General features: G+C 48.4%; 1 protein-coding gene across 1 annotated transcript; it reads right to left on the bottom strand.

The window, feature by feature from the left end:
* Nucleotides 1-16,677: 16,677 nt before the first annotated feature.
* On the bottom strand, nt 16,678-17,816 carry LOC309971796 (actin, cytoplasmic 1-like; the record flags this gene model as incomplete). Its single annotated transcript, XM_082855177.1, is given in 3 exon segments — nt 16,678-17,060; nt 17,063-17,315; nt 17,319-17,816. Coding segments are annotated over 3 exon segments (1,134 nt in total).
* Between the last annotated feature and the right edge of the window lie 462 nt (nt 17,817-18,278).

Genomic DNA, 18,278 nt, shown 5'->3' with positions numbered 1-18,278 from the left:
CCAGAGCTCCTATATCCCCTGGAAGTTCATCGAGTTCTCTTGAGAGGCTTCCACCATGCGCCAGAGATTTACCTGTGATCCGATTTCTCTGGTTCAACTCAGGTCCTGGCATTTGGGTGTCTCTGGGATTCCCCAGTGGATGACTTAGGTGTGTGTTTCATGGTGTCACCTGCTCCTTTTTTCTTCTTCTTCTTTTTTTTTTTAATAAATTTATTTATTTGTTTTTATTTTTGGCTCTGCTGGGTCTTCGTTGCTGCCGCGTGGGCTTTCTCTGATTGCAGTGAGCGGGGCCTACTCTTCGTTTGGGCTTCTCATCGCGGTGGCTTCTCTTGTTGAGGAGCACGGGCTCTAGGTGCGTGGGCTTCAGTAGTTGTGGTGCACGTGCTCAGTAGTTGTGGCACACGGGCTTAGTTGCTCCGCGGCATGTGGGATCTTCCCGGACCAGGGCTCGAACCCGTGTTCCCTGAATTGGCTGGCAGAGGCTTTCAAATTCTTAACCACAGCGCCACCAGGGAAGCCCTGCTCGTGTCTTCTTGATGGGATGGGCAGGGTGCCACTGTCAAAGCCACTCCTGGGCATCATCGCTTTTGCCAGACACCTCAGCTGACACTCAGGAGCCGTCAAATGGTCAAGACTTCATGGGCGTCCTTTTGAGAAATAGCAAAGAAAGTTCCCCTGCATCTCTTCTCTCTCCTCCTTGAGACACTGGCCTACATTGTGAATCCTTCCTTCCCCAAAAGAAGACAAACACACACGTCCCAGCCTCCCCTGCAGGTACCAGACCTGATGCGGCATGTGAGTCCATGGTTGGAAGGAGAGTGATGCTGTGTCGCACCCACGCTCTGGCCCTCCCAGAGTCAGCTGTTTGCCACTGAGTAGACTTGGCTATTTGCAACAAAGTGGATTCTGTTATTTGCAGCAAAGTGAAGTCTGCTGTTTGCCACAAAGCAGCTTCTAGATTTGCAGTTAGGAGTGCTGCCTCTGTGGGACCGATTCTCCCACCTCCAGCACACAGTGTTACCATCCACTGCAGAGCCAACCCCCTCCTTCTGCTTTGCCAACAGGAGCCCAATATTGTTCAGGCGACAATGTGCCCAGCTCTGGGGGATGGACTGTGATCCCTTTCAGGCTGTCACAACCCCCCTCCCCACCCCAGTCCCTTTTTCAAGATATCCAGGGCTATCTTGCCAGGGAAAAAGAGGTGCTTCTCAGGACTTTTTATTCCCTGATAATAAGAAATCCCCTCTTCTTACTTAGCCTTTTCTTACCCTGAATAGGGTTGTGTAAAGATGAAATGCTTGGAACGTTAGCAGCCATCTTGTGGCCCTGAGGCAACAAGGTTAAGAATTAAAAAAAAAAAAAAAAACTGAGGATGATGATGGTCCTTGAAGACATTATCTAGACATTAAACCACTCCCAGCAACTGTTTACCTCTAGCCTCCTTGTTATGTGAGAAAATGGAGCCCTTTGTGTTTAAGCAATGATTAGCTATTTATTCTTTATTTGAAGTTCATAGCATTCCTAACTGATACAGGCACTCTAGCAGTGTGGTCTGTGCCCAGGGGTGATTGAGAGTTGGTGCTGAGATAACCCCTTTTGCTTTTTCTCAGGTTGAGTGACAGATTCCACACTGAACTCAAAATCACGCTCTCCAAAGGTAAGGCCTCGTTTTCCTCAGGGGTCAGTTTTCTCCCAGGAGATGCCCTATCCCTCCCACGCCTGACAAGTGGAAATGCCAGTACCGTGCACCCCACCCTTGCCCTGCTGCAGACTTGTGTCTCATCAAGCCTCCCCAGTCCCTGGTGAGGCAGGCATGATCACCCACTCTTTACAGACGGGGGACATCTGGGGTCTCATAGGCAGGATGTGGGGATTGTCTCCAGTTCTGTATGGCACAAAGCCTGGGGTCTCCCCACTCCAAGGAGAGTCTCTCTATTTGCATCAGAACCAGGGGTGCAGGGGCTTCTGGGACAGTGGATGACCAGACAGGGTGGGAGCTTCTGTGCAGCAAGCTGGGTCCAGGTTGGGGAAGCCCATGACCTCCCAGCATAACGGTCAGGTTTCTGCTGCAACATTGCTGTGTGGCAGCCCCAAGTCTCAGCAACTTCCAAAATAAACACCTACTTTTCTCACTGCTGGGTCAGTGGATCAGCTGGGCTATTTCTGCTTGGGGTTGTGGGTCCAGATCATTCTGAGACCAGCAGCTACCTGGGGGTGCTCTTTCCCAGGGGACAGCATGGGGGCAAGAGGCCAACCACACAGGTACTTTGAAAGCCTCTGCCTCAGTCAGGTCTGCTCACGTTCCAGCGGCCCCAACAAATCACTCGGCCAAGCTCTGCATAGGGGGCAAGTGTGTGTACTCTGCCCTCTCTATGGGGTGGCACTGTGAGCTCACGTGGCAAAGGGTGTGGCTGTGTAGCCCTATTATGGGTCAGGGAGAGAAGAGTCAAGATCAGCAGTTCAATCTACACACAGATCCCAAGGGCCCCTGGGTGTCCCCAAAGCCGTGGGTGCAGAGATCCCCACAGGGCAGGGCCTCAGCAGGGGCAGGAGGGCCAGGGCCCCTGCCTTGTGCCTGAGCTGAAGATTCCCCAGTCTGTTTCTCAGAGGAGGAACTTGGAGCTCTGGGAGTCAGAGTGTCACCTGAGGTCGCAGGGCAACCTCCTGCCTCTGTCTACCTCACTGCCATCCTGAACCCAGCGGGGAGGGAGCAAGGGGTCAGGCTCACCTTCCCTGGGTTCAGCCCAGGGTGCCTACCTTCCCGGGGAGGACAAGCCCCTTTCTTTTATCCCCACACTCAGCATATGCCCATTTTCCCCCGAGACACCAGGACATGGAGCCTGGAACTCAAGGATTCCGATTGCATTGCATGGGAGACTTCTCAGTGCTTGTTTACTTCTGGTGGCCCCTGAGCTGGCCTGGGGACATATTTTGTTTGCCTCGATCAGTATTTTGTTTATTTGAATGGAGCCAACACTAAACCATCAGAAAATTTCACAAAGAATTCAGATTTGATTTCCATTTCTTTTGAAAGAGCAGCAGATTTGACAACACTGGGCCCATTTTTTTTTTTTTTTTTTTTTTTGCGGTACACAGGCCTCTCACTGTTGTGGCCTCTCCCCGTTGTGGAGCACAGGCTCCGGATGCGCAGGCCCAGCGGCCATGGCTCACGGGCCTAGCCGCTCCGCGGCGTGTGGGATCTTCCCGGACCAGGGCACGAACCCGTGTCCCCTGCATTGGCGGCGGACTCTCAACCACTGCGCCACCAGGGAAGCCCCCACTGGGCCCATTTTGCTGCAGGGCAGGTTGGCTAGTGCTGTGTGGTTCCCCCCCATCCCCCACGGGTCATGTGCCCTTGCCCCAATCCCCACCGCTCCCTGCTGCCTCAAACCCAAAGAGGTTCCCTCATATTCCACATTGGTCTTTGAGCTGCTGGTGCATGAGCTGTAACCTCTGGTTTAATCCACTCCCCAGAGGCCCAGAGAGGAGAGACACCTGCCCAGGGTACACAGCCCATCTCAGGCTTTTGTTTCTCTTTCTCGCTTCCTGAGTAAGAACTTCACCTGGATTCCAAAGAGCAATCCCTCTTGTGGGCTCCAAACAAGGATCCCAGACTTTGCCGCCCACCCCAAGCAAAACTGTTCATGTCATGGTTGAAACTCAGAACACTTCTGGCGTTGCTACCCTGAGAGCACAGCTACTTTGAGGGGAAAATCTAGACTGAGATGAGCTTTGGGAGATGTTACAGGGACCCAGGTCTCTGAGTTACATAGGGAATCCCCCTAGATCTACAAAAATGAAATACTAACGGCTGATATTTATATAGCAATTACTGTGTGTCAGTCACTTCAATTACTGTGTCAGTATAGCAATTACTGTGTGTCAGTTAAACTTCATATTAACTCACTTAATCTTCACATAAACCTTGTGAGGGGAAAGGTACCATTTTTATCCCCATTTTACAGGTGAAGAAGCTGCAGCACAGAGAGGTTAAGCAACATTCCTAAATTTGCACAGCTTATAAGTGGTAAAGTTGGGATTTGAACCCAGGTTCTCTGGTTTCAGGGCTTAATAGTTCTTAACCACTGACATATCCTAGAGGAAATACCTACTGAGGTGGCCACTTTTCCTGTAATAACTCATTTCACCCTTGGACTTGCCCAACAAGGTAAGGTTGAGTTTGGCTGTGAGAGACAGAAAAGTCCAAAAAAGAAGTCGGTTTCTATTTTATACAGCTGTAACTTGGAGGTTGTACGGAGCCTCCAGGGTCAACTGAGACTCAGGCTTCTCCTCTGCTGTGTTGCCATCCTCATCATGTGGTGTCTTCTCATTAAACAGGATGACTGCTTGAGTTCCAGCCATCACACCTTCAACCCAGTTTTTAGGAAGCAGAAAGGGACAACATAGAACTAACCTCGTTCCTTTAAGGACACTTCCTGAAAGTTTCGTAAGATATTCTACTTGCATCCCTTTGAGCAGCACTTAGTCACGTGACCACACTTTGGCCTGGAAATAGTCTTTATTCTAGAGGGTTATATGTTCAATGAAAAAATCAGTTCTATCTTTAAAAGGGAGAATGGATACTGGGAACATTCAGCATCATCACTGTGTTTTTTACAGATAAAGAAACTGAAGCTCAGAGAGGTGAATGACCTTCTGGCGGTCACACAGCCAGGAAGAGGTGGAGCCTGGATCTTCTGTCCCTGGGCCCTTTGGAGCAGATGGGCTCCAAAGATATACTCTGCCGATTTCTTAAGGGGTGAGGAGGACAGTGGATACGTGCATAACCCCCTCTACAGACCCCAGGAACACCCAGTGCCCAGGTCCTGCCAGCCAGGCAGCCTTGTGCCTGCAAGCCCTGGCAGCCTGTCCGGGCCCAGATCCATCACCCCGGCACCAACCATGCCCTGGGCCTGACTCCATCCATCCGTCTAATGCCGCATTGACTGTGCTGGGGCACGTTCCTGAGGCGGCCTCAAGAGCGCTGAATAATTCAGTTCTGCGTAATGGGATAATGAATTTACTGACAACCCAGTGTGGTCTCGGTACTTACATTTCAAGAAATACTGACTCCCTAGGCCTGCTCTGCAGGCTGGAGACGTACACGTGCCAAGAAACTGTTGCCTTTACTTGCCTCGTGGGGTTCAGGCTTGACTGAATGGAGACCCTACTTTGGTCTCACTGAGTCTTAAACTGCTTTGCCTAGTGGGGAGCCTGGGGGTAGGGGGACTGCCTGGTTGGGACTTTGGGGCGAGGTGGAACTGGAATCACAGAAGCTTGGACATGCAGAGCTGGAAAGGACCCCTTGGTCCTGCATACCCATTTTATGAACCGGGAAGCTGAGGTTGTGGCAGGGACGGGCCTCTGCTCCTGCACACTGTGTTCTGTGGCTGGGGACACCGGGGATGCCTCGGGACTCCGGGGAGGAGCCCTGCTTGTTTTCCTTCTAACCTGCTGTTTTCCCCGTCCCCCAGCTGCTGAAGGGTTGCTGCTAATGACTCCCAGCTGCCCCTTCGCTGGAGACGAGCCCTCAGCCAAACGAGAGGCGTCCCCCGGAAGGCCGGCCCACCCTGCCTTCCTTTCCCGACCTGGGCAGACGATGGCTGATGACCGGCTGATGTGGTGCAAAAGGCCACCCCAAGCCTCAAGGTAGGACAAACTCTGTGATGCTATTAGGGGTCCAATAGCCTTGGTGGGACTGCGGCTTGACCCCAGCTGAGACCGTGTTCTGGCTTAGCTTTTACCCCTTCCCTATCCTGCTTCCCTCACTCCCTTTCTCCCCAGGGCCTCCCCCCCACCCCATAAATCATCTGAATGGGAATCGCTGACTCAGGTTCTGCTTCTGGGGAACCCTCCTGAGGCAGCTGCGTTTCCTGGTCTGAGCCCTCCTTTCTGAGGACTCCTCCCAGAGCACTAAGAAAGGCTCAGGGCCGGGAATTCTTGCCGCTGGCTCTGCTGTGTGATGGTGAGGAAATCACTTCTCCACCCTGAGCCTCAGTTTCCCCTTTTGTATGGCTGGGGTTGAGGGAGCCTCTCTCAGGTCCCTTCCAGCTCTGAAGGTCTGTGATATGACCTGAGGTGCCAGGAAGCCTTCTGCTTTCTTAACTAGCGCCACATGTGCATGGAGTCCTACCATCGGGGACTTTTCTCTGAAGGCTTTTTCAAAATGCAAAATCATCTGAGATGAGAATGAGTTTCACGTTAGGTGATCACACTGCAGGGCAGACTCTCTCAAGGTGGGATCCTTGGGTCACCTGAATCCATCACCTGAAGGGGACTGCCTGGTTGGAACTTTGGGGTGAGGTGGAACTGGAATCACAGAAGCTTGGACATGCAGAGCTGGAAAGGACCCCTTGGTCCTGCATACCCATTTTACGAACCGGGAAACTGAGGTTGTGGCAGGGACAGGCCTCTGCTCCTGCACACTGTGTTCTGTGGCTGAGAACGCTGGGGATGCCCCTGGGCTCTGAGGAGGAGACCTGCTTGTTTACCTTCTAACTTGCTAGTTTCCCCATCCCCCAGCTGCTGGAGGATTGCTGCTAATGACTCCCAGCTGCCCCTTTGCTGGAGACGAGCCCTCAGCCAAACGAGAGGCGTCCCCTGGAAGGCCGGCCCACCCTGCCTTCCCTGACTTGGGCAGACTGTAGCCAATGACCGGCTGATGTGGTGCAAAAAGGCCACTATTGGGGACTACCCTTGAGTCCTACCATTGGGAACTTTTCTCTGAAGGCTTTTTCAAAATGCAAAAGCATCTGAGATGAGAATGAGTTTCACGTTAGATGATCATGCTGCAGGGCAGACTCTCTTAAGGTGGGATCCTTGGGTCACCTGAATCTATCACCTGAAGAGGTGCTTATTATTAATATTTCCCTTCCCTTCTTTGTATTTGGACAGGTAGCCACTGTCCATTCCTTCATGGAGTTTTCCAAACAAGTGTGGCCATATTCTGGTACCAAGGACGAGTGGAAGGCTCAGGCCATTTTGGAGTGATTCTGGCCTCTAAGCAGCCCTAGACTCCTGTGTGTGGGTTACAGTGAAAGAGAGAGAGAACGCAGACAGAAATAGACAGACCGAGGGATGGAAGGAGAGGGAGAGAGAGGCAGAAGTCGAGGAGGAGGAGGGCGAGAGGAAGGGAGAAGAGAAGGAGGACAGGTTTTAGAGATAAACGTTGAGACAAACGTGACAGTGAACCTCAAGTCAGACACAAGCTAGTCCATCACCCTGCCCCCGCCCCCATGCCGCAGCTGCAGCCTCTTCACTGTGTAATGGAGTAGACTGGGGCACCTGCCTCGCAGGGCGGTCGGCAGGGACGGATGGCTCAGCACGGACCCAGAGCAGGCACTCCGCCAGTGGGTGCTTCTGCCCCACCCAGACTGGTCTGATGGTTTGGTTGCGGCTCTGAAGGTGGAGGGAAGATGATGTGACCTTAGGTGAACCTTTGTCTCACCTCTTCTGGAGATCAGTGGCCTCTTGGAGAAAGGGGAGCAGCGTTAGTGTGTATGTGTATGTGTGTCCCAGACTAGGTGCTTTCAAGTCATCAGAAGGCTGGGTATTTTGCTTGACGGGAAAGTGGCCTCCTGGACTAACAGCAATATGAGGAACACATTTGTCTCCTGACCAAGAGGGTGGGGTGGGGGAAGATTTTTAAGGAGCCGTCAGAAGGAAGGGAACTGGGGAGCCACAGCTGGGGTTAGCTGGGGAGAGAGTCACTGTTCCAGACCCCGAGACTGAGCTCCCAAACCTCAGGGGTTGATGTGTGTGTGTGGAGCCCTCTCTGAGGGGCCTCCCATCTGCCCCAGATTAGTGAGGACGGCAGGGACAGAAATGGCCCCAGACTAAGGACGAAAAGAAGGATCTCTGAGTGGCGGGGTGGAGGGGGGATGAATTGGGAGATTGGGATTGACATGTATACACTAATATGTATAAGATAACTAATAAGAACCTACTGTAAAAAAAATAAAATAAAACTCAAAAACCAAAGTATTCATAAAAAAAAAAAAGAAGGATCTCTGTCAGGAAAACAAAGCACCTGTGGGTGGTGGGCAGCAAGGAGCCCAGGGATCGCCTTTGCCTTGGGTGCTCTCTGGGCAGAGTCTGACCTCCAGGGCCTGGTGTGGAGCCTCAGCTGAATGAGGGAGCCCTGGGCTCCCCCAGGCCTGGAGGCTGTGAGCAGGATGAAGGGAGCGGTACTCCAGCATCAGCTGGGGGCTCCGGGCTGGGGCAGGAGGGGTGGCTCCTCTCCCTGGCTCATGCCCTGCTCACCTGGCTAACTCCTCATGCCTGTCAGGGAGGCAGACAGTGCTGTCTCCCCCAGGCCTGATGTGCCCCTGACTGAGCCGGTGCAGTGGCTTAAAAATGTGACTGAATACTTAGACCCTCCTCTCATCAGGAGGTGGGGTCTGTGTCCCCTCGCCCTGAACTGGGGCGAGCCTCCTTGAACAGAATGTGATGGAAGCGATGTTCTCTGACTTCTGAGGCTGGTTAGAAAAGGCCAGGTAGCATCTCCCAGGTTCTCTTGGAAACTTTCTCTGGGAGCTGTCAGCTGCCCTGTGAGAAGTCCATCTCTGCGGAAGCCGCCTTGTGCAGGGATCACAAAGAGTGAGAGAGATGCCTGAGGGGCCCCAACTCATCCATCCCCAGCTGTTTGAGTCTCCCATGCCCCAGATATCAGACATGTGCATAAGGAAGCCTTTGAGATGACCCTAGTCTCAGCCACCAAATGCCTGCAATGCATGACAGACCCAGAGTGAGAGCTGCCTTCAGTCCAGGCGACCTCCGGATTCATGAGTGGAAGACAAGATCACATATGGGTTTCCTAGGGCTGCCTAGGTACCAAATGGCCACAAACTGGGCAAAACAACAAAAATTTATTCTCTCAGAGTTCTGGAGGCTAGGGTCCAAAATCGAGGTATTGGCTTGTTCCTTGTGAGGGCTCTGAGGGAGAATCTGTTCCCTGCCTTTCTCCTAGCTTCTGGTGGTTGTAGGCAGTGCTTGGCTTTCCTTGGCCTGTAGGTGCATCACCCTGGCCTCTGCCTCCATCTTCGCATTGTGTTCTTGCTGTGTCTCTGTGTCCAAATCTCCCTCTTCTTTTATAAAGGACACGGTCACATTTAATTAGGGGCACCTGTACTCTGTATTATCTCATCTTGACTAATTACATCTGCAATGACCCTATTTCTCAAATAAGATGACATTCTGAAGTACTGAGGGTGAAGACTTTAACGTATCTTTTGGGGGGACATAATTCAACCCATGACATATCGTTATCATTTTAAGCTGCTATTTTGAAGTGATTCGTTATGTAGCAGTAGTTACTCAGAACATGAGAATTAAAGGATGGCTAGGGAAGCAACTAAAACATCAGTGGAAATGTAATTTACCAGAACATCCTTCTAGGAGGCTACTGTATGTGGTTGGGATAATTGATTTTCTAAGTAGCTTGGGGTCGGGTCTGGATCCTCCCCACAAAAGATGGATGTTCCAGCAACAACATGTGCTTGAATAAAAACAGACGGCTTCCCTAAAGCCTTCTAATGTGGGAAAAGAGCTTGAGTTTTGCTTTGTATTCCTCCCCCTTAAATAAATGTTGAATATTTACTTAAAGAGAATCAATATGATTATTACAGTGTTCCTGGCCTCCATATATCTCAGCATGGCCTTGTTTATTAACACCCACCCTGTCAGAGCACTGATTAACTGTGGGCTACAGTTGCCTGGTTAAGTGTCTGGTTTCTCCATAGACTGGAAGCAACCCTAAGAGCAGGGACAGGCTATGTCTTGTTCTCTCCTGAATCCCCAGCACAGTTCTTGGCACATAGTAGGTGCTTAATAGTTAATCTCTGAAAGCATGGATGTTGGAAAAGGAACAAAGGGACTTAAAATCTATATGATGATGAAAGGTATATAAATATATCAGCTACAGAACATCTAAGGATGCTAGAAAAAAATATTTTTGAAATTTGAAATTCTTTTCTGTTAATGGAAGAGCCTATAAGCAAATAAGGGAATCATAAGAGTCCAGGAACAAATTGGAAACATCAGTCCAGGGAAGTAAAGACTGCTGGACACCCTGAGGACTTCTACCTTGTTGGGCAGCCTACAGCTTCCACACCTTGAGCTTCTGTGGCACAAGAAAGACAAGGATGAAGCAAGGGATGATAAACATGACCAGGAAGATTTGAAAAAGAACCAGACAGAGGTTCTAGGGATTTAAATATATCACATACAAAATTTAAAACTCAATGGAACAGTTAAATAGAATAGACACTGCTGGAGAGGGAATTAGTAAACAGGAAGATAGATTTGAAAAATTATACATAATGCAGTACAGAAAGAAAAATGAAACTATGAAGAAGAGGTTAAGAGACATGGAGAGTGCAGTGAAAAGCTCTAATATATGTCTAATCAGATATTTTGAAAGTGATTATAGGAATAATGGGAGAGGTATTATTCAAAGAGATAGCAGCTGAGAATTTTCTATGATTATTAAAAAATATGAATCTTCAGATTCAGGAATTCCAGTGAATCCCAAAAAGGGTAAATAAAAAGAAGTCCATACACAGATACGTCATAATCAAATTAAAGAATATCAAAGACAAGTAGAAAAAAAAAAAAAGAGAAGTAGAAGAACTTAAAAATACCCAACGGGAAAAAACTTCATTGTTCACAACTTCTCTAATTAGAAGAAATTAGACTAATGGCGACTAGTTATAATAGTATGAATAGTAACAATGAAAAACAGAATAATGATGACTTTAAAGGGCTTTTAAAATTCACACCAACTAGGGACTGTATACCCCAGCCCCTAATAAGACTGAAGTAATTTCTTAAAAGATAATTTGTCTTTTAAGGATAAATGTAGATCCTAAGTATGTGCTAAAGAAAATTGAAAACGTATATTCATACAAAAACTTGTACACAAATGTTTATTGCAGCATTATTTATAATAGTGAAAAAGTGGAAACAACCTAAATATCCACCAACTTATGAATGGATAAACAAAATGTGATATATCCATACAGTAGAGTGTTACTTGCCATAAAAAGGAATGAAGTTCTGATCCATGCAACAACGTGGATGAACCTTGAAAACATAGGCATATTGATAGAGACAGAAGGTAGATTTGTGGTTGCCAGAGGCTGGAGGAGAATGTGGAGTGACAGCTAACGGGCATGGGCTTTCTTTTTGGGTGATGATAAGTTCTGGAATTAGATGGTGGCGATGTTTGTTAAATCTTATAAGTACACTAGAACCACTGAATTGTACACTTTCGAAGGGTGAATTTTATAGTATGTGAATCATATCTCAATAAAAATGCAAAAAATAAGAATAAGGAGAGAAATAAGGACATTTTCACTTACAGGCATACCTTGGAGATGTTGCAGGTTCAGTTCCAGGCCACTACGATAAAGCAAATATTGCATTAAAGAAAGTCACAGAAAGATTTTTGTTTCCCAGTGCATATAAAAGTTATGTTTTGGGAATTCCCTGGCGGTCCAGTGGTTAGGACTCGGCACTTTCACTGATGAGGGCCCAGGTTCAATCCCTGGTTGGGCAACTAAGATCCCACAAGCTGCGTGTCGTGGCCAAAAAAAAAAAAAAAAAAAAAGTTATGTTTACACTATACTATGTTCTGTTAAGTGTGTAATAGCATTATGTCAAAAAAGTGTACATAATTTATTAAATTTATTAATTTAAAAATATTTATTGCTAAAAAATGCTAACCATCTTCTGAGCCTTCCAATGAGTTGTAGTAGTAACATCAGAGATCACTGATCACAGATAACCATAGCAAATATAATAATAGTGAAAAAGTTTAAAATATTGTGAGAATTACCAAAATGTGACACAGAGCAATGAAGTGAGCAAATGCTGTTGGAAAAATGGCGCAGATAGACTTGCTTGATGCAGGGTTGACACAAACCTTCAATTTGTAAAAAAAAAACACAGTAATGAAGCACAATAAAATGAAACTCAATAAAAGGTATGTCCGTTTACTATAACTGAGAGAATTTATAAACAACAGACCCCCATTCAAGGAGTTTCTGAAGGATGAGCTTGAGAAGAAAAATGATCTGAGGAAAAACGTCTCAGATACCAGAAGTGATGATGAATTGAGAAAATAATAAAAATATGGGCAAATCTAAACAAACACACTGATTGTCCAAAACAGTGTCTATTCTGTGGGGTTAAACAGGAGATGGAACTAAAATCCTGGACCGTAAGTATAATAAATGGAATTAAAGCTTTCAAAGCACTTTGCATTGTTCAGGAGATGGGTAAGATATTGATTAACTTTAGACTAAGTTAAGTTAGGTAATAATTTCAAAATACTAAGTCACCAATAAAAAAAAATAATAGAATGCCTATCCTCTACACAGTAGAAGGGGGAGAAATGGGATGAGTAAAAAACTTCAAAACAATGCAACAAAGAAGATGAAAATAAATCCTTAGGAAGCAGGACAAATTAAAATAAAAACAAAACAAAAACAAGATCCTAGAAATAAAGTCAAATATATTTGTAAGCTCTATAAATATAAATAGACTGAACTCTCCAGTTAAAATTATATACTCTCAGATTGGATTGAAAAAAGAATAGCCAAATGCTGCTTACATGAGACACGTCTAAAAGTGATAAAAAATTGTAAGTAAAACAGTGAAAAAAAATCAGAAAAATGCTAACCAAAAGAAAATTAGCATAGTTATATTACTATCACACAAAATAGAATTTAAGGCAAAAAGGCATCATTAGAGATATAGAGGGTCAATGTATGAAATTTAAATTTACCAGGAGAAAATAGTAGTTCTAAATTCATGGATACCTAATAATGTAAGTCCCTTATCAGATATATGACTTGAAAATATTTTTTTTTCCATTCTGTGGGTTGTCTTTTCACTTTATTGATGGTGTCCATAGAAGTACCAAAATTTTCAATTTTAAGTTCAATTTATCATTTTTTTTCTCTTTTTTCTCATGCTTTTAGGGTCATATCTAAGAATACTTTGCCAAATCCAAGATCATGAAGATTTAACCCTATGTTTTCTTGTAAGAGTTTTATAGTTTTAACTCTTACGTTTAGGTCTTTGATCCATTTTGAGTTAATTTTTGTGTATGGTGTGAGGTAGGGTTCAACTTCATTCTTTTGCATGTGGATATCCAGTTGTCCTGGCATCATTTGTTGAAAAGACTATCTTTTCTCCATTGAATGGTCTTTACACCCTTGTCAAAAGTCAGTTGACCATAGATATATGGGTATATCTGTACTTTCAATTTTAGTTCACTGATCTATATATCTATCCTAGTGCCAGTACCACACTATCTTGATTACTGTTGCTTTGTAGCAAATTTTGAAATCAGGAAGTGTGAGTCGTCCTACTTCATTCTTCTTTTTCAAGATTGTTTTGGCTATTCCTGGTCCCTTGTAATTCCATGTAAATTTTAGAATCAGCCTGCCAGTTTTACAAAGAAGTAGCTGGGATTCTGACAGGGATTGCATTGAATCTGTATTCAAGTCTCACATCTCTTTGTGAAGTGAGCGTCTCTCCAATCAGCTGGTCCACGAGAGTAAGGCCAAAGGACGTTCCTGACCAAGCTGGTCTGGTGCCCCCATGTACGTGTCCTCAAGAAGCTACGTTCAGTGTGGGTATCCCTGGGACTGAATGTGTGCAGTAAGTGTGTAAATGACTGAAATAGGAACCCAACTCTTCAAGACCTTTCCAAGGTTGTCCTCATGACTGTAGTAATGGATGATCTTAGGTTGGGTCCCCCAAGAAGCAGACCTTGAGGCGAGGATTCGCGTGAAAGTAGTTTTGTGGGAGGTGGTCTCAGGAAGTTCTGGAAGGGGAGTGAGGAAGGTGTCCAAGGAGGGCAGAGAAGTCAGGAGTGTGTGCCTAAATGAGCAGGTCATTGCTATGGGCATCTGGGGCTCAATCCCATTGAAGACCTCTGTGAGAGCGTAGAGAACAGGGTTTCTCAGCCTCAGTACTATTGACATTTTGGACTGAATAATTATTGGTTGTGGGGTGCTGTCCTGGGTGTTGTTGGATGTTTAGCAGCCTCCTGGCCTCTACCAGATGCCAGTAGCAACCATCCAACCAAAATGTCTCCAGATATTGCTCCATGTCCCCTGGGGGTGCAAAATTGTACCTGGTTGAGAATCACTGGTATAGATTTGTCTCAGAATTGTCCCATCCAAGAGGGGAGAAGGTGGGGGGGATATATACGCCAACTCCCAATCATCGTTAAGGCTGCTTCTGAAGGTGTCAAATCCCTGCACTTCTGGCCTGTCCTGAGGGTCTCCCGAATCCTAGGCCAGAGAAAGCTCTCAGGCAGCAGAGAAACTACCCATAGTAAGAAGCCACCGGCATGCGTGGAAATAATGAGGGCTGCAGGGATGTGGGCCCCCATAGTGCAGCTACCTGGATTATGCTGTGTGAGGCTTTGGAGACCCCAGCTCCTTCCCAGATCTGCAGCTTGGCCTGGACTTCCACGTTCCTGGGGCTTTGCAGTTTCCACTGCATCACTGTGTTGAAACCAACCCACCCCCGAGCAAGGCTTTAGCCCCTCAGCTCACTTCCTACTCTCTGCATCTGTCACTGCTCCTGCAGGATGAGGAAAGATGACTTGCGAAGACTGATAGACAGAAAAGACCTAAGTGATGTTGTTTCCCCAGGTGGAAGGCACTGGTGGGAAAGTTGCTCACAGAATTCCCCTCCTCTTCCCGTCTCAGCTCCTTGCACCCACTAGGGACGCTAAGGATGTTCTCCTTTTTCAGTATGCTGTGTGACTTTGGGCAATCACACCTCCTCTCTGGGCCTCAGTCTTCCTTCTATAAAAAACACGGGCCTGCTGGGGGTGGACCAGATGACCTTGAAATGTCCTTCCATCTCGCGTGGCTGCTGAGAGCCCTGGGAGGCGGTGGGGAGTCACCAGGCAGCCAGAGCCTGGGGGCCGGCCGGAAAATGTGACAGCTCGGCCCCCAGTGGTGTTGCTGGCCTCTGATCTCCACTCTGTGCCCGATACTCTGGGTCTGGTCACAGCCCATTGCGGCCCCTCGCTCACTCAGGAACATCTGCTACAGCATTTACCACGTTAATAGATTAGCTTTGAGAATCGGGCAGGTGTTTTCCACCCAAGCCAGAAAACATCAAAATCAGATTGCTCTCCAAGACTTTCCGCACAGGCAATCGAGTTAGAATGACTCGTACGGTCTAACAGATAATAAAACACACATAACATTTGCTTTAAGGTACAGGCAGGGGTATTTTGTCCCGTGCTTAGGAGAAACAAAAACTCACTCTATTTGGGAATAGGGTAATTGAATACAGATGGGAGGAGGTAAATGAAAGAATTTAGCAAATATCTCAGTGGAATAGCTAATGGGAATGAGACAGAATAGGAAATTAAAAATTATTCGAAGCAGATGGACCATTCTTTGAGTTTTTAAAAATTTATTAGGGCCGCGAAAAAATGTGTCTGTTTATTTTCTACGGCCATGAAATTAATGACTTGGTGAGTTTTGCTTGTGCAATTTTATGACTGCCATGTCATCTGTCATAATTTGGGGGCTGTTTGATATAGATTTATGAATGTCCCCACCCCCGCACCCCTCCCTGATTTATTGGCGTGGGTCAGACATGAATTAGGCTGTCCCCTATCAAGGGAGCAACGCCAATGGCAGTGTAACCCTACAGGCCCTGGGTGGGGGGCCTTGGGGGATTCTCAGCCCAGAGGTGAGTGGAAAAGCCATGGAGGGGCTGTGGGAAAGGGGTAGGCCTGACCTGGCTGAACTTCCTCTGCAGGGATGACCCCAGCCTGCCCGGGCTGGGCAGGAGGTGTTCGGAAGGGGTTTCTTGCAAACTGTGGGGAGCAGGAAGCCAGCCCGGGCTGCTTGTGCTTGGCCGGGAGTGAGGTGAGGGCTGTTGCTGCTGCTTCAGCCCAGCGCAAGGGCCACCTGGCTTCCTGTCCCTTCAGCCCCCATAGCTGGGCTCATCTGTCTCTAGACCTGAAGCTCAAGGAAGGAGAAGAAAATTCACAAATTGGGAATCTGTGTGCCTGGCTGCATGCTGGGGGCTTACGTGCATCCTCTAGATGGTGGTTAAAATAGGGCTTTACAACCAGCAGATTTGGGTCCAGTTTCGATCTGATTCTTCCCAGCTGGGTGGCTTTGGGCTGGTTACTACCCTCTCTGAACTTCTTTCCTCCTCTGTAAAGTGAGAATAGAAATGCCTAATGGGGGCTTCCCTGGTGGCGCAGTGGTTGAGAGTCCGCCTGCCGATGCAGGGGACACGGGTTCGTGCCCAGGTCCGGGAAGATCCCACATGCCGCGGAGCGGCTGGGCCCGTGAGCCATGGCTGCTGAGCCTGCGCGTCTGGAGCCTGTGCTCCGCAACGGGAGAGGCCACAACAGTGAGAGGCCCGCGTTCCGCAAAAAGCCCTCGGCTACCTTGTAGAACTTTGGGGATGCTCCATCCAACCAACTGCTGTCACCTTCACCGTTCCAGTTTTTAAATCCTGAGTCAAGCGCGCGCACACGCACACACACACACACACACACACACACACACACACACACACACAAATCAAAAAAGACAAAAAAAACACACCAGATAAAGCCATGCCTGTTTCATCTCGTTTTCTGCACGAGTTAGGTTTTGTCAAGAAAAGGGTGTAACGCAACTAACAGTCCACCTGGAAGCATTTGCAGTGGACGATGGAGGCGCCAGACTCAGTGTACTCCTGCTTGCTGATCCACATCTGCTGGAAGGTGGACAGCGAGGCCAGGATGGGGCCGCCGATCCACACGGAGTACTCGCACTCAGGGGCAATAGTGATCTTGATCTTCATTGTGCTGGGAGCCAGGGTGGTGACTTCCTTCTGCATCCTGTCGGCCATGCCTGGGTATGTGGTGGTCCCGCCAGACAGCACCGTGTTGGCATAGAGGTCCTTGCAGATGTCGACGTCACACTTCATGATGGAATTGAAGGTAGTTTCGTGGATGTCACAGGATTCCATGCCCAGGAAGGAAGGCTGGAAGAGACCCTCAGGGCAGTGGAACCGCAATTGCCAATGGTGATGACCTGCCCATCGGGCAGCTCGCAGCTGTTCTCCAGGGAGGAGCTGGAAGCCGCGGTGGCCGTCTCCTGCTTGAAGTCCAGGGTGATGTAGCACAACTTCTCCTTGATGTCATGAACGATTTCCCGCTCGGCCGTGTTGGTGAAGCTGTAGCCATGCTCCGTGAGGATCTTCATGAGGTAGTGCATCAGGTCCCCGCCAGCCAGGTCCAGACGCAGGATAGCGTGGGGGAGGGCATACCCCTAGTAGATGGGCACCGTGTGGGTGACCCTGTCACTGGAGTCCGTCACGATGCCAGTGGTGCGGCCAGAGGTGTACAGGGATAGCACAGCCTGGATGGCCACGTACATGGCTGGGGTGTTGAAGGTCTTGAACATGATCTGGGCCATCTTCTCACGGTTGGCCTTGGGGTTCAGGGGGGCCTCAGTCAGCAGCACGGGGTGCTCCTCGGGGGCCACACGCAGCTCGTTGTAGAAGGTGTGGTGCCGTATCTTCTCCGTGTCCTCCCAGTTGGTGACGATGCCCTGCTCGGTGGTGTACTTGAGGGTCAGGATGCCTCTCTTGCTCTGGGCCTCATCACCCACATAGGAGTCCTTCTGGCTCATGCCCACCATCATGCCCTGGTGCCGGGGTTCCCCCACGATGGAGGGGAAGACAGTCCGGGGAGCGTCGTCGCCCGTGAAGCTGGCCTCGCACATGCCAGAGCCGTTGTCGATCAGGAGTGCAGCAATATCGTCATCCATGGTGAACTGTGGGGAGAACAGGACCATGAGCCAGGGGTCGGGTGGGCCGCCCTCACCCTACCCACTTCCCTGGTGTCTGTTTTAGATAGGCTGGTTTAGGAAGGCCTCTCTGACATGGTAACATTTTTTTAATATGTAATTTTATTTATTTATTTTTGGCTGCGTTGGGTCTCCGTTGCGGTGCAGGGGCTTTCTCTAGTTGCGGTGAGCGGGAGCTACTCTTCCTTGCAGTGTGTGGGCTTCTCGTTGCGGTGGCTTCTCTTGTTGCGGACCATGGGCTCTAGGTGTGCGGGCTTCAGTAGTTGCAGTACGCGGGCTCGTAGTTGTGGCTCGTGGGCTCTAGGGCGCAGGCTCAGTAGGTGTGGCTCACGGGATTAATTGCTCCGTGGCATGTGGGATCCTCCTGGACCAGGGCTCAAATCCATGTCCCCTGCATTGGCAGGCAGATTCTTAACCACTGTG

Source organism: Leucopleurus acutus (genome assembly GCF_964270905.1).
Source record: "Leucopleurus acutus genome assembly, chromosome: 14".
NCBI classification, from domain to species: Eukaryota; Metazoa; Chordata; class Mammalia; order Artiodactyla; family Delphinidae; genus Leucopleurus; species Leucopleurus acutus.
Note: the sequence above shows the minus strand (reverse complement) of the source record. Positions and strands in the feature narration are given on the sequence as shown.